A 14,660-nucleotide genomic window follows, 5' to 3' on the forward strand; every position below is an offset into this window, starting at 1 on the left:
GGGGGGGGGAGAGGATGCTGCCGCCGCCCTCCTGTCGAGTCTGGCAGAGGGCCAGTCCCGGCGCCTGCTGCCCTCTCCAACCTTGGCAGATGTCATGCCGTACCAAGGAGTTCTGTCCTTAGGGGGATCCTGGGGGTCTGCTTGGGAAGGGGATTTTGGAAGCAGGGAGGAGTGCCCAGCACTGGTCAGTTTGCTAGTCTCTTCCTCCTCCTCTTTCTCCTCTCCATCCTATAACTTTGCTCTGCTCTTTGGATTTCTGAAATGTTGAGTGGGGGATATCTGGTAGGCCCCAGCTGCCCAGAGGGGTAATTTTCACGTTCCCCAAAGCTTGGGGGGTGGTGTTGAGAAGAGCCCTCAGGCACTGGACAGCTGTTGTCTCCATCCCCATTCTGACAGTATGCTTGTTGCAGTAGGGGTGCTCACGAATTCTGCCCCTTTACTCCAGGGCTTGCCTGTTCTCTCAAAAAACAAAAACAAACAAAAACAAAAATCCAGTACTGCAGGTACGAACCTTGAGATGAGTGTTTTGACCCTCCCAGAGAGAGACCCTAAGAAGCATCCCCAGTGACTCCTGTCCCCAGGCTGTGTCCCAGGGGTACATCCTGGAGAGCAGTCTCCTTTCATTCAGTCTTCCCTGTGGCTGCTCCTCCCAGTGGCTGCTGGGAGTGAACTCAAGCCTGGGCCACTTGCTCTGCAAAAAAGACCCCATTCAGCTCAGAAGGCCCCTCCCTTAGAGAGTGTGTGTATGTGCGTGTTCTTAGGTTCCTTGACTGGTTTCCCCCACATGGTTTACAAATTTAACCTCTTACCAGGTAACAGTTCTTGGGTCCAAGCCCCACCTAACCTTCTGTCACCAATTTGGCAGCATATTCAGCTACTGGAGAGGCAGCCTATGACTCTGGGGGGTCTCCAGCCGAGAGTGGTATGCACTTTAAGTCTCATTGTCCCTAGAGCAAATGTTCTTAACTGGTGTACAGCCTGTGCACCATCAGATCATAGTCCCAGGGAGCAGCTTGAAATGATACGCACGATTGGGTGTATGCACATTTTTCTGGGCTTTTCCTCAGAGTCTCAAAAAAGTCTGAGACCTCAAAGAGGTTAAGAGCCGTTGCTTTGGTGAGACAAGACCCCATTGAACAGTTCGGGTTGTGATCTCTGTCCCTGGAGTGTCCCCTCTGTGAATCTGGGAGCCTGTTGCCTTCTCACCCTGCGTTGGTGAATACGCAGAGGCCAAATTTTCTCTGCCCATTTATTCTGTTGTATAAATTCTTTGTCTCGACCTTCCCTGTCTGAGCCAAAGTGCTCTGGTGGCAAATCTCTTGTCTGGTAAACTGGCAGGTCTTATTTTCTGTCCTGTACCTCCCCCTGTTAATCTTCTTTCCCAGCCTCCTTCCCAAGACCCTATGGAGATGGACTCTACCTGAGGTTTGATCAAGGACTCAAGGAAATTGTGATTGTTTTTTTTTCAGTTGCAGAAGGTCCCCTTTCTTTCCCTTGTCCTTTCCAAAGTTGGGTCTTGTGTCTGTTTGGGGAGGTGCCAGATTCAGTGACTATTGTACTGGGAGCGGCAGGCTTCTTCTGGAGAGACTTAGCCAAGAGGCTTCCTTTCTCCTGGAGCTCTTGCTGAAGGTGTCTGAACAGCTGAGGGTGGTCAGCTCTGCCCCCTTCTCTCTCTCTGCTTCATCTACCTGGGGCTGCACTCTGTTTGGGAGGGGTTTGGGGGGGTGTACCCATTCCATTTCAGGACCAGTTTTTCTGGTCTTAGTCAAGAAGGTTGGGAAATGGAGTGGGTGGGGGGTGGAGGACCGTAGGGCAGTGGGGCTCGCGGGGGTGTCTCCTTCAGAAAATAATATTGAGAAGGAGTCACAAGTCATTCCAGGGAAAGGCCAGAAAAGAGAGTATATCTTCTGAGCCCCTTCCCAGCTACTCCACTTTGGGCTAGACACCAGGCTGAATACGCCCATTGTGCTGAGCTAGAGACTATCTTGGAGACTGAGCCAGCCAAGCCAGGATTAGAACTTGAAGCCCCACCAACCTAGCCAACTTGGGGTGCAGAGTTGGCGTTCCCTGGGCTATGTGTGCAAGCCAGCCAGTTCCTTAACTCTACCCTCCTTGATTTGTACTTGGCTTTTTTTCTCCTTAGCTTTGCTTCTGGGCCTTTGCGGGAGAGACAGGAGTCTTTTTTTTTTTTTTGAGTCAGAGTCTCACTTTGTTACCCAGGCTGGAGTATAGTGGCACGCTCACGGCCACTGCAACCTTGACCTGCTGGGCTCAGGTGATCCTTCTGCCTCAGCCTTTCAAATAGCTGGAACTACAGGTCTGTGTCACCATGTCCAGCTAATTTTTTTATTTATTGTAGAGATGAGGTCTCACCAAGTTGCCCAAGCTGATCTGGAGCCTGTGGGCTCAGGCAATCCTCTCACCTCGGTCTCCCAAAGTAGTAGGATTATAGGTGTGAGCCACTGCTCCTGGCCAAGAGTGACTTCTTGATTTGGCCAAGCTCTTGGCCCACATGACTTGGTTTTCTTTCCTGTATACCCCTTCCCCATATGCTTCCCCAGCTCACTCCTGAGAGAATGGGTATTCAGACAAGGTGGTGGGAGGGGAGGTAAAGAAATTCTCATCTCAGGGTCTTAGACATGAAAACAGCACACAGGCCTGCTTCTTGGGCCGGTGTGAATTTTTCTGGAGAGCCAAGTATAAGGTGGCTGGGGTTCAAGTCTTGGGTCACAACCCTGCTGATGATTAGGTAGGCTTCTTGAACAAATTATTCTAACCCCTCTGAGCTTTTATTCTTCATCCAGGAAGCAGAGTATGAATCTCGGTGTCTTGCAGGACTTATATGAGATATTTCTTAATACGCATGACTGAAGATGGTATCTGCTTCCTCCTCCCGCTCTGGCTCAGTTAGAAGTGACTGGTCCAGGGTGGTCCCCAGAGAGGCCTCTGTTTTGCTTAGCGGGTTGTGTTTTAATAAATTAGCAGCTGGATGACTCAGTAGGGTGGGTGGGATGTACTTAAGGTCAGATTTCTCCACCCTGTGTCTGTTCCTTACTTGGTTGGGAGGCTAGTGTACAAGAGAAGAGAGCTTTGAGATGGCCTTCCTCCCTCCTTCTCCCCTCCCCTCCCCTCTTCCCCTCCTCCCCTCCTCCCCTCCTTCCCTCCTTCCCAGGACCTGGGGGGGTGATCCTGCTGGAGGCTAAGTAAACTTGCTATGTAAGTGTATGTGTGGGTGATTCTAGGTGATGGAACTTGTAGGGAGAGCAAGGCCAGCCTTTTACAATTGCGGCCCTGCTCTGGTTGGAAAAGAGAAAGGTGTGTCTCAGTCTGTGTGCTCACCTCTGGTGGGACCAGCCCTCAGATTTGGGTCAAAACACTGGCATTCCTGCCCTCCCCTATGAAGTGCCTTTTGCTTCAAGATGGATATGGTTGTGGGAAAGTTAGTTTGCCTGGAGGGTGTAGACGCAGGGCTGAGGCCAGAGGCCCTGGGCAAATGCTATCTTTGTTTTTCTCAGCTGGATCTTCTACCTCTGCTGGTGAAACTGCTGCTTGAAATCTTCCTTCCATCTCTCCTGCTGGGACAACCCTTTCTTCCTTTTTTTTTTTGAGTTGGAGTCTCACTCTCTCGCCCAGGCTGGAATATGGTGGGACAATCACAGCCACCACAGCCTTGACTTGCTGGGCTCAGGTGATCCTCTGCCTCAGCCTTCCAAGTAGCTGGGACTACAGGTGTGCACCACCGCTCAGCTAATTTTTTTTTTTTAATTGTAGAAATGAGATCTTGCCATGCTGCCCAGGCTGGTCTCGAACCCCTGAACTCAGGCAATCTTCTCGCCTCCGCCTCCCAAAGTGCTGGGATTACAGGCATGAGCCACGATGGCACTGTCACCCTCTTTTTTTTTTTTTTTTTGAGTTGGAGTCTCACTCTGTCGCCCAGACTGGAGTGCAGTGGCCGCTCCTGGCCACCGCAGCCTTGACCTACTGGGCTCCGACGATTCTTCCGCCTCAGCCTTCCAAGTAGCAGGAACTACAGGCACGTGCTACCATGCCTGGCTAATTTTTGATTTATTGTAGAGATGATGTCTCACCAAGTTGCCCAGGCGGGTCTCAAACCCGCGGGCTCAGGCAATGGCAATCCACTCATCTCAGCCTCCCAAGGTACGAGATTACAGGCTAAGCCACCGAGCCTGGCGACTGTCACCCTCTTGAGAAAAGCTGAGATCTGGTTTTATTGAGTGGCCACAACTGGGCGTCAGTCTACCCTGCTGGGGAAGACAGGACCTCTGGGGCCCTACCCTCTTGCTTCCAACTCTTCTTTTCCCGACAGGTAGAGCACGCCCCTCTTGCAGCCATGTCAGCCAAGGCCATTTCTGAACAGACTGGCAAAGAACTTCTTTACAAGTTCATCTGTACCACCTCAGCCATCCAGAATCGGTTCAAGTATGCCCGGGTCACCCCTGACACAGACTGGGCCCGCCTGCTGCAGGACCACCCCTGGCTGCTCAGCCAGGTGAGTTCTGTTTCCATCCTGGGCCCTTCTTCCAGGCCCCAAGGTCTGAGGAAGAGAAAGTCATTGATTGGTATGTTGGAGAGGCTGGTGACATCACGTGATTGCAGGCGCCTGCATCCTTGGGCAGTGTGTAGCATGCCGTGGGCTGGGCAGGGTTTCACTCTGGGCAGGGTTTCACTCGGGGCCCTGCACATTGAGATACCGGGGCATGCTGTTCTCTGGCATTGGCTTGGAACTAGATAAACTGGTGTCCAAATCACAGCTCTTTGTTTATGAACCACATGGCCTGGGGCAAGCCATTTCACCTCTTTGAGCTTTAGAGTACCCATCTGTCAAATGGGGATAACACTCACTATAGGAGCTGTAAGGATTAGCGACAATGTCCGGAAAGCATTTAGTGTGCTGCCAGATGCTTAGTGTGCTCAGTTAAAAGTAAGTATGGGCCAGGCTCGGTGCCTCATGCCTGTAATCCCAGCACTTTGGGAGGCTGAGGTGGGAGGATTGCTTGAGGCCAGGAATTTAAGATCAGCCTAGGCAACATAGTGAGAACCCATCTCTACAAAAAAAAAAAAAAAATTAGGAGTGGTGGTACATACCTGTAGAGTCCCAGCTACTTGGGAGACTGACGCGAGAGGATTACTTGAAGCCAGGAGTTTGAAGCTGCAGCAAGCTATAATTGTGCCACTGCACTCCAGCCTGGGGGACAGAGTAAGACCTTGTCTTTTACCAAAAAACAAAAGCATAAAAAACCCTAGCTTTAACCTGGTGTGGTGGTATATGTCTATAATCCTAGCGGCTTGGGAAGTTGAGGCAGGAGGATTGCTTGAGGCAAGGAGTTGGAGGTCAGCCTGGATAACATGGTGAGAATGAGAACTTACCTCTTTTTTGTTTTTTTTGAGTCAGAGTCCCACTCTGTCACCCAGGCTGGAGTACAGTGGCATGCTCATGGCCACCGCAGCCTCAGCCTCAGGTGATCCTTTTGTTTCAGCCTTCTAAGTAGCTGGGACTATAGGCATGCACCATCACATCTGACTAATTTTTTGATTTATTGTAGAGATGAGGTCTCACCATGTTGCCCAGGCTGGTCTCGAACCCCTGAGCTCAGGCAATCCTTTCACCTCTGCCTCCCAAACTACTGAGATTACAGGTGTAAACTACCATGCCCGGCTGAAAATTAACCTCTTAAAAAAAAAAAGTAGGTAGGAACCTCCCCTCCCCTGAGTGGAGCATGTTGGGAACACAACCTGGGAGGTCAGCCCGGAATAGAGGCTCTTGACTCGATCCCTGTGGTCTTTGTTGGGTGGCTCTTAGATGTCTTTGACAAGGCCCAGAGAGCAGGCCTAAGACCACTGGTCCCACAATGAGGCAGATCAGCCACAAAGGGAGGCAGTGAGCTTCCTGGCCCTGGAGATGGGTGAGCAGTGGCTATAGGCCATTTGTGGTACCTGTTGTGGACAGGGCTGGGGTTGACTGTTGACCCTTGTACCCCCTTTTGGAGCAAGCTTCTGGCCCATGTTCTGGGGGGTTTACTGTTGAAGGCAGGAATGAATGTACCGCAGGGAGGGTAGGGAACCACTTCTTCACACAGCAGGTGTTTGCTGAGTACCTACTCTGTGCCAGGCCCTATCCTGGACACCGGTGGCTCTAGATTCTGGTTGTCAAGAGAACAATATAGGCTGGAGTAGGGGAGGGAGCCTTCTAGGAGTTGACCCTGAGGATGGGTGGGGCTTGCTTTGGCGCGGGTGAACTGGGCTGGCCTCTGCTCTGGGTCCTCACGCTAGCGCCTCTCACTCTATCCCCCTTCCTTGCACTAAGCACAAGCCCCTCTCGTTCCAGAGCTTGGTGGTTAAGCCAGACCAGCTGATCAAACGGCGCGGAAAACTTGGCCTGGTTGGGGTCAACCTCACTCTGGATGGGGTCAAGTCCTGGTTGAAGCCACGACTGGGACAAGAGGCCACGGTGAGTCGGTGGACAGGTTCAGGGTGGATGTGTGTGGTCACCTCTGGATCAGCACCTCTGTGGATCACCCCCAGCCAGTCACATTGCAGCAGGGATGGTGTGGGGGTCCCGTGGCACTGTGACTCATCCAAGTGACCTTAGGCCAGAAAAAGCGTCTTGCTCTCCCATCAGGGAAGCCAGCACACGATGTATGCAAAGTACTAGTGGGAGTGGCTGACCTTTTTAACAGTGATCATGGAGCTGGGATCTCAGGCCCATTCTATGATCTCTTTCCAGTTTCCAGAAGGGTTATGGAGGCCTGTGACAGTGGGTACACCTAAGAGGCTGGGTAAAAAAAAGATTAAGGGAAACACGAGGTCACCTGGGTGGAAGGAAGCATTGGGTTGAGAACTGAAGGCAGCTGATGGTGCTGAGGAGTAGAGTCTTGATGCCCGGCGCGGTGACAGTTTCAGCTGTGTAGATGAGCGAGCAAAAGTGAAAAGTGGTTTAGAAGGGCCAAGAGATGCTTGGAGATAAAACTGTATTTCTTCTCCTCCTCACTCCCCAAGGGAGTGGGAGAACTGAAGAGGGTGTGGGCCGAGGTGCGACCTGGCTGTGAGGACGTGCCATCCACACCTGGCTCTGTGCATGGATACTGAGGACCTGGCGCCCATCTGGGGCAAGTGTGTGGCAGGGATGAGCCGTTCTTTCCTTGGCTGCCTTGAAGTGGGGCAGGGGAGGCGATGGAGCCGTCTTCCTCCCTTGCTGGGCTTCCTCAGAGTGGCTTTCATGTTAATTTTCCCTTTTTCTGGCACTTGTGGGTGAAGAGACCGGAAGTTGTCCATGAGCCTGGTTGGTGGAGGGACCTAAACTTTGCGTTCCTAGCTTTTGGAGGGAGGACAGTGGGCTTGGGGCTGAGCGTGTCTCCAGGGGTCCCACCCTGCTCTCTATTTAGCTGGCTGCTGGGAAGGGAGTGTTGGGGACGTCTGAGCTGGCAGCAGGCGGCGGGAGCGGCTCATTACTCCTGATGGATCGCTGTCTGGTCCCTGACTCAGCAATGACGCACAGGCCAGGTGGGGGGTTTGGGACATACTGGGGGCAGGGCTGTCTCGCCTCGGCTGCCACCAGGGACCCACTCAAACTGATTAGCTCTGCAGGCCTGTTGTCCTCAGCTGGGAGAGTCTGTGGAAAAGTTCTCTCCCATCAAGCTCCGGCTCTCCTTTTCTCCCCCCTCATTACCCAAGCCAGGCCCCGTGTCTCTAGGCTGGGCCACTGTGCCCACCTCAAGGCAGACACAGCAGAATGGTCGCCTCCCCTCCCACCCACGTTCTTTCCTCCCACCTGAGCTCTGGGGTAGTCTTGTTTAGTCTGAGCTCTTGCATCTGTACAGCTCATATGTCACCCTCCAGAGGAGGCCGAGAATGGATGGGCAGGGTTATCCTTGGATTAAAACATGACTGGAAGCTGGGCTCGGTGGCTCAGCCTGTAATCCCAGCGCTTTGGGAGGCTGAGGTGAGTGGATTGCCTGACCCCGCGGGTTTGAGACCCGCCTGGGCAACTTGGCAAGACCTCATCTCTACAATAAATCAAAAATTACCCGGGTGTGGTAGCGCACGCCTGTAATTCCAGCTACCTGGAAGGCTGAGATGGAAGGATCACCAGAGCCCAGCAGGTTGAGGCTACTGTGACCGGGGGCGTGCCACTGCACTCCAGTCTGGGTGACAGAGTGAGACTCCAACTTAAAAAAAAGACAAAACATGGCTGGCACAAGGGCCTGGGGTGAGGGAATGTCTTGTGAGGACTTCCCAAGCTTAGGGACATTTTTTCTGGAAAAGTCTCCCTGCTGGGTCTTGTGGTGGTGCTTAGACCCTGTCTCTGGGAATCTCTTCTCCCTGAGGAGTAAATTGTGCTGTCCTGATGTCTTCTCCACTTTTCCATAGGTTGGCAAGGCCAGAGGCTTCCTCAAGAACTTTCTGATTGAGCCCTTCGTCCCCCACAGCCAGGTGTGTGTGGGGGGGCTCCAGGCTGGGTCTTCTCCCACGGAGCTTTGTGTCTGTCCACCTGAAAATGATGGAAAGATTGAAGGGAACGGGGTCTCCACAGCCATCCTCCAGAGTGTCCGGGGACTGACTGTGGAGTGAGGAGTACAGAGATGAGGGAAAGGGTGTAGTCCACAACAGAGAGGAATTAGGGCCGGTAACCAGGGGCTTCCCAGTGCCAGGATGAGAAAGGCTTGAAGCAGGTTCCCCCCCAGCTGAGGTCAGTCTGGACTGTCAGCCAGCAGAGTGGTGGCCTCTTCTCAACTTGTCCCCAAGAGGGAGGTGGTGACCAGGTCTCTGGGTGCCTGCGTTTTACTGGGTTTTAGAAGTGAAACCATGGGGCTAGGGTCCTCTCCTGGGAGGTGGCCCCCATCTCCCAGCCCCTGTTCTCTTCACCTGCAAGGTCGAGGAGTTCTATGTCTGCATCTATGCCACCCGAGAAGGGGACTACGTCCTGTTCCACCATGAAGGGGGCGTGGACGTGGGGGATGTGGACGCCAAAGCCCAGAAGCTGCTTGTTGGCGTGGATGAGAAGCTGGAACCCGAGGACATCAAAAAACACCTGTTGGTCCATGCCCCTGAGAACAAAAAAGAGTTGAGTGAGGGGAGGAGACTTGGGAATGGAAAGACCAGCAGGCTGGGCCCGGGCCAGAGAGAGCAGAATGGTCTTTCCTCTCTGGGTGGGTACAGGCGGGAGGCACAGTGCTCATCCTGAAGAAGAGTCGGACAGATATGCTGCCAGCGTTCCTCACCAGCTTGCCCCTGTCTGTCTGGCGCTTCCTCCAGCGCCATGCCTGACAGCTCCTTTCCGCCTCAGTGGCTGAAGAGTGATATGCAGGGAGCAAGGTTTGCAGAGGAGAGCAAGGGGTCAGCCGGGCGTGTGTTGGGAAGGGAGCTGTCGGGCAGGGAGGGGAGGGGAGCTGTGCTGCTGCCAGGCTGCTCCCTGATGATCGACCACCTCTCTCTCTCCTCTCTAGAATTCTGGCCAGTTTCATTTCTGGCCTCTTCAACTTCTATGAGGACCTGTACTTCACCTACCTCGAGATCAACCCCCTTGGTAACTGCTCTGTTGGGGTGGGATAGGGCAAGGATCAATCATAACAGGGACCCGGTGCCTGTGGGAACCCCGGGCCTTGGCATGCACGGAACCAGACAGAGGGCAACACAAGACAGGTGTGCCCTAGCAGAGGGACTTCCAAGCTCATTTAGTGCCAGTTCCTGTTCCTAAGCTCCCAGGAGACTGTAGTCTCTTCTAAAAAACCTCCAACCTCTAGTCTTCTAGAAAAACTCTAGCCTCTTTCTTTGGTCTTAGCTGTTCTGAGGTGGGAAGTCCTAGCTTTGGTCGGCCTGTGGGCTGTTGCCATTTCTGCCACCACGTCAGACTATCCTGCTGGGAATAGTCAGCCTCTGTGCTGGTGTGATCCTCTTTCCTCCTGGTGTACTTGGAGGCCCTGCCCTCCCCTCCCTGTCCAGGAGCAGATCAATTATTGACCCCCAGTGCTGGGAAGAGCTCGGTCCAAGCCTCTCTGGTTGTGAAGGAGACAGGTGGTGTTGGGGAGATGGCGTGGGCTGGCTGCAGCCAGGACTATTCCGGGCAAAGTCCAGGAAGCTGAGAGAACAAATCACATTCCAGCTGAGGATGCAGCCTCTCTGATGGACCAGATGGCCCTGTGCTAACTTAATTAGCTAAATGGCCCCTGGGGAGAGGGAAAATGGCTGTCCAGTGAGGCGGCCTAAGTGCATCCTGCTCCTCGGGGGGTCCAGCGTGCCCACACCTGACCCTGGGGCCTCCTCAGCCAGATGTGCACACCCAGGGTGGGGGTGTTTTCCAACAGCAACATGTATCTTAAACACTTTTTAAGGATACCTGGGCCACAGGTGGGCACGTGGCTAGACAGTCAAAGCAGGGAATGCAGCATTTTATAAAGATGTTTGAAAATTTAGCCACGTGTGGTGGTTCACACCTGGAATCCCAGCACTTTGAGAGATGGAGGCAAGAGGATTGCCTGAGCCCAGGGGTTCAAGACCAGCCTGGGCAACTTGGTGAGACCTCGTCTATACTATAAATCAAAAAGTTAGTTGGGTATGGTGGTACACACCTGTAGTTCCAGCTACTTGGAAGACTGAGGTGAAGGATTGCCTGAGCCCAGCAGGTCGAGGCTGCAGTGGCTGTAAGCATGCCACTGAACTCCAGCCTAGGTGACAGAGTGAGACTCTGACTCAAAAAAAAAAAAAAAGACAATTGCCAGATGACTAGTACAGACCTTTCTGTCACCTGTAGGTCAGGGAGGGAGCATGGCCTGGTAAATTTGTTTTTCTTTCAGCAGGGGCAAGCTGTGTTTCCATAGGACCATTCTGGTTTCTTGTCACGTTTAGGGAGTTACGAGGCCTGTGGCATCCCATGGGTGTGGTGTTTGGGGGAGTGTGGTGGAGGTCGGAAGCTGGTGTTGCCTGTGCCTGGGGCCGGTGTCTGATTGCCTCTGCTTTTTTCCAAGTTGTGACCAAAGATGGTGTCTACGTCCTTGACCTGGCAGCCAAGGTGGACGCCACTGCTGACTACATCTGCAAAGTGAAGTGGGGCGACATAGAGTTCCCTCCGCCCTTTGGGCGGGAGGCGTACCCAGAGGTGAGGCTGCTTTGACAAGGAGGTGGGGGGAGATGGGGGCCAAGGGGAGTGTGACTCATCTCAGATGTACAAGCTCCCCTTCCCCCAGTGTGAGCTGTCTGTTTGGCAGGGAAAGGAGGACTGAGAACCATTTAATTTTCTTAATACCCTGACAGGGTGAGGGGTGGGAGTCAGCCAAGCTCTGAATCCTTGCCAGAAATCCTTTTAGACTTCTCTCTAATCAGCCTCCCCTAGCTCTTGACTTGATTTATTACTTCTCTGCAATTCCAAGAGGCTTCCCTAGTCCTGTCGGAAGGTGGTTCTTCTGGCCACTCGCTGAGAATTTTAATTGCTCCTTCCCACCCCATCATCTAAGAAGTCCTCGCAGCAGGACCAGGCCTTTTGTTGAAGTAACCCAGACCAAGGGAAGAGGCTGGGCTGGGAGGTCAGTCTGGCCTGGGGAGAGCAGGAGGGCAGGCAGATGCTGCAGTGGGGGCGTGGACCTGCAGAGTATCACGGTGAGAGCCAGGACGGAGGCAGCGGGCCACAGGCTTGATGTCAGAGGGAGTTAGGAAGTGTGTCCCCAGGCAGTGACTGTGGCTGTGTTTTGGTTCTTGAAGGCACCATCATGTTTTGTCCCAGGCTTGTGGGGCCCTGCACAGTCCCTTCTCCCCACCCCATTAAGGTGACTTCTTCACATGCCTTCAGGGGAATGGGAGGGGTCCTGGGATCTGGGACCTGATGGATGGGTGTTCCCGTGCCCACCTGTTGCTGTTGGTCCCTAGGAAGCCTACATTGCTGACCTGGATGCCAAGAGTGGGGCGAGCCTGAAGCTGACCTTGCTGAACCCCAAGGGCAGAATCTGGACCATGGTGGCCGGGGGTGGTGCCTCTGTTGTGTACAGGTGACTGCAGGGGGCTGGGGAAGGGTCCAGCCAGGTCCACCCAGTGGCCATGCAACTAGGGGTCTCTGGTTTCTCACCTTGATGGGCAGACAAAAGCAGTGGCATCCCAGAGGGCTTAGGGACCTGCCCTGATCCCAGTGTCTCCTGCAGCCTTTTTTAATTGTTTTTTTTTTAGTAGGGTCTCTTTTTACTGCCCAGGTTGCAGTGCAGCCTGGACCTCTTAGGATCAGGTGATCCTTCCACCTCAGCCTCCCAAGTAGTTGGAACTACAGACGCATGCCACCATGCCCAGCTAGTTATTTGAGTCTGAGTCTCACTCTGTTGCCCAGTCTGGAGTGTAGTGGCATGCTCATGACCACTGTAGCCTTGCCTTGCTGGGTTCAAGCGATCCTTTTTCTTCAGCCTTCCAAGCAGCTGAAACTCAGGTGTGTACCACCATGCCCAGCTAATTTTTTGATTAATTGTAGAGACAAGGTCTTGCCAAGTTGCCCAGGCTGGTCTCGAATCCCTGGACTCAGTCAATCCTCTCATCTTGCCTCCCAAAGTGCTAGGATTACAGGCATGAGCCATCGCGCCTGGCTAGTTTTTTGATTCTTTTTTTTTTTTTTGAGTTGGAGTCTCACTCTGTCACCCAGACTGGAGTGCAGTGGCCGTTCCTGGCCACTGCAGCCTCGACCTGCTGGGCTCCAGCGATCCTTCCGCTTCAGTCTTCCAAGTAGTTGGAACTATAGGTGCGCGCTACCACGCCCAGCTAATTTTTGATTTATTGTAGAGATGAGGTCTTGCCAAGTTGCCTAGGCAGGTCTCGAACCCGCAAACTCAGGCAATTCACTCACCTCAACCTCCCAAAACTCTGGGATTACAGACTGAGCTGCCAAGTCCGGCCAGTTTTTTGATTCTTAAAGAGATGAAGTCTGTTCTATGTCATCTAGGCTGGTCTTGAACTCCTGGGCTCAAGTGATCCTCCCACCTCAGCCTCCCAAAGTGTTGGGCTTACAGGTGTGAGACACTGTGTGTCCGGCCTGCGGCCTTTTTGTTTGTCTCAAATGAAGACAAACAAATTTTCAGATTTTTTGTTTTTGTTTTTTGTTTTGAATTGGAGTCTCACTCTGTCACCCAGGCTAGAGTGCAGTAGCATGCTCATGGCCACCACAGCCTTGACCTGCTGGGCTCAGGAGATCCGTCCATTTCAGCTTTCCAAGTAGCTGGAACCACAGGTGTATGCCACCATGCCTGGCTAGTTTTTTGATTTATTGTAGAGATATGGTCTCTCCATGTTGCCTAGGCTGATCTTGAACCCATAGCCTCAGGAAGTCCTTTCGCCTCTACCTTCCAAAGTGCTAGGATAACAGACGTGAGCCACTGCACCTGGCAGTTTTGAGTTTTAATTATTTTCTTTTTTTGAGATGGGGTCTTCCTCTGTCCCCTAGGCTGCAGTGCAGTGGCACTATTATAGCTCACTGCAGCCTTGACTTCCTGACCTCAGGCCATCCTCCTACTCAGCCTCCCAAAATGCTGGGATTACAGATGTCAGCCATGGCACCTGGCTGAATTTAATTTTTTTTTTTTTTTTAGTTAGAGTCTCACTCTGTCACCCAGGCTGGAGGGCAGTGGCACGCTCATGGCTACTGCAGTCTTGACCTGCTGGACTCAGGCAATCCTTCTGCCTCAGCCTTCCAAGTAGCTGGAAGACAGGCGCACACTACCATGCCCAGCTTATTTTTTGATTTACCGTGGAGACGAGGTCTCTTTGAGTTGCCCAGGCTGGTCTCAAATCCCTGAGCTCAGGCAGTTCTCTCACCTTGGCTTCCCAAAGTGCTGGGATTACAGGATTGAGCTACCATGCCCAGCCTCTGAATTTATTCTTATAATTAATGATATGAGCTGCATGTGCACATACAGCAAATACAGGAAATGAACTAGAAAGGGATAGTTGCCTGGCCATTTCCCTACCCTCTCCCCAACCGGGTCTCCCTAGTGAGCAACTTTCACTGTCCTAGGCATTTAATGCCTGTATAAATATTTATACATTTTGCCCTGCAGAAATAGTAGGCTCATATTCTACACCCTTTATGATAATTAGCGATGTTTTCACTGAAAGCTGGTAGACAGTGCTTATTTCTGCGGATGACCTGCCATGCTTCCACATGCTTGGCTGGTCTCTGTCCTCTGGCAGCAGTTTTCTCGGTTGGGCATCCTGTCCGGGACTCCTCAGTGGGTGGGTTTTCTTGTTGTTTTTGTGTCGGGAAGTTGCTCATTATTCATTTTGCTGACATTATCTGTCCAGGGTCCCGTGCCCTGAGCCTGGGGAGTGTGCTGCCCAGGAGAGTCTGACGTAGCACAGTTCATTTTCAAGCAAGATTTGCATGGGGCTGGGGGTTGGGGGACTGGAAGCCAGCTCCATGGGCTGACCTCAGTGATTTTGGGGCTCTTCATGTCCTCTCAGGCACCGGGCGGCCACCCCCCGCCCCAAGAGTTGGAGCCAGCACTGACTTTTATGTCTTCCTGGCAGTGATACCATCTGCGACCTGGGGGGCGTCAATGAGCTGGCAAACTACGGGGAATACTCGGGCGCCCCCAGTGAGCAGCAGACTTACGACTATGCCAAGACGATCCTTTCCCTCATGACCCGCGAGAAGCACCCAGATGGTGAGATATGCTCAC

At 52.9% G+C, this 14,660-nt stretch overlaps 1 protein-coding gene across 3 annotated transcripts in view; it reads left to right on the forward strand.

The window, feature by feature from the left end:
- Positions 1-14,660, forward strand: part of ACLY (ATP citrate lyase) — a 53,618-nt gene that overhangs the window by 859 nt on the left and 38,099 nt on the right. For 2 of the 3 annotated variants that reach the window (XM_008071921.2, XM_008071923.2), the window contains exons 2-9: positions 4,328-4,510; positions 6,347-6,469; positions 8,389-8,451; positions 8,891-9,081; positions 9,465-9,544; positions 10,983-11,113; positions 11,878-11,996; positions 14,509-14,645. In XM_008071921.2, coding sequence (XP_008070112.1) covers positions 4,352-4,510; positions 6,347-6,469; positions 8,389-8,451; positions 8,891-9,081; positions 9,465-9,544; positions 10,983-11,113; positions 11,878-11,996; positions 14,509-14,645 — 1,003 coding nt within the window. In that variant the 5' untranslated portion in view covers positions 4,328-4,351. Of the gene's footprint in view, positions 1-2,873; positions 2,877-4,327; positions 4,511-6,346; positions 6,470-8,388; positions 8,452-8,890; positions 9,082-9,464; positions 9,545-10,982; positions 11,114-11,877; positions 11,997-14,508; positions 14,646-14,660 lie in introns of all 3 variants that reach the window. The other variant, XM_021719543.1, reaches the window with a different exon arrangement.

The sequence above is a fragment of the Carlito syrichta genome, unplaced genomic scaffold (genome assembly GCF_000164805.1).
Source record: "Carlito syrichta isolate Samal-C Ts95f unplaced genomic scaffold, Tarsius_syrichta-2.0.1 Scaffold314793, whole genome shotgun sequence".
Classification (NCBI taxonomy): domain Eukaryota; kingdom Metazoa; phylum Chordata; class Mammalia; order Primates; family Tarsiidae; genus Carlito; species Carlito syrichta.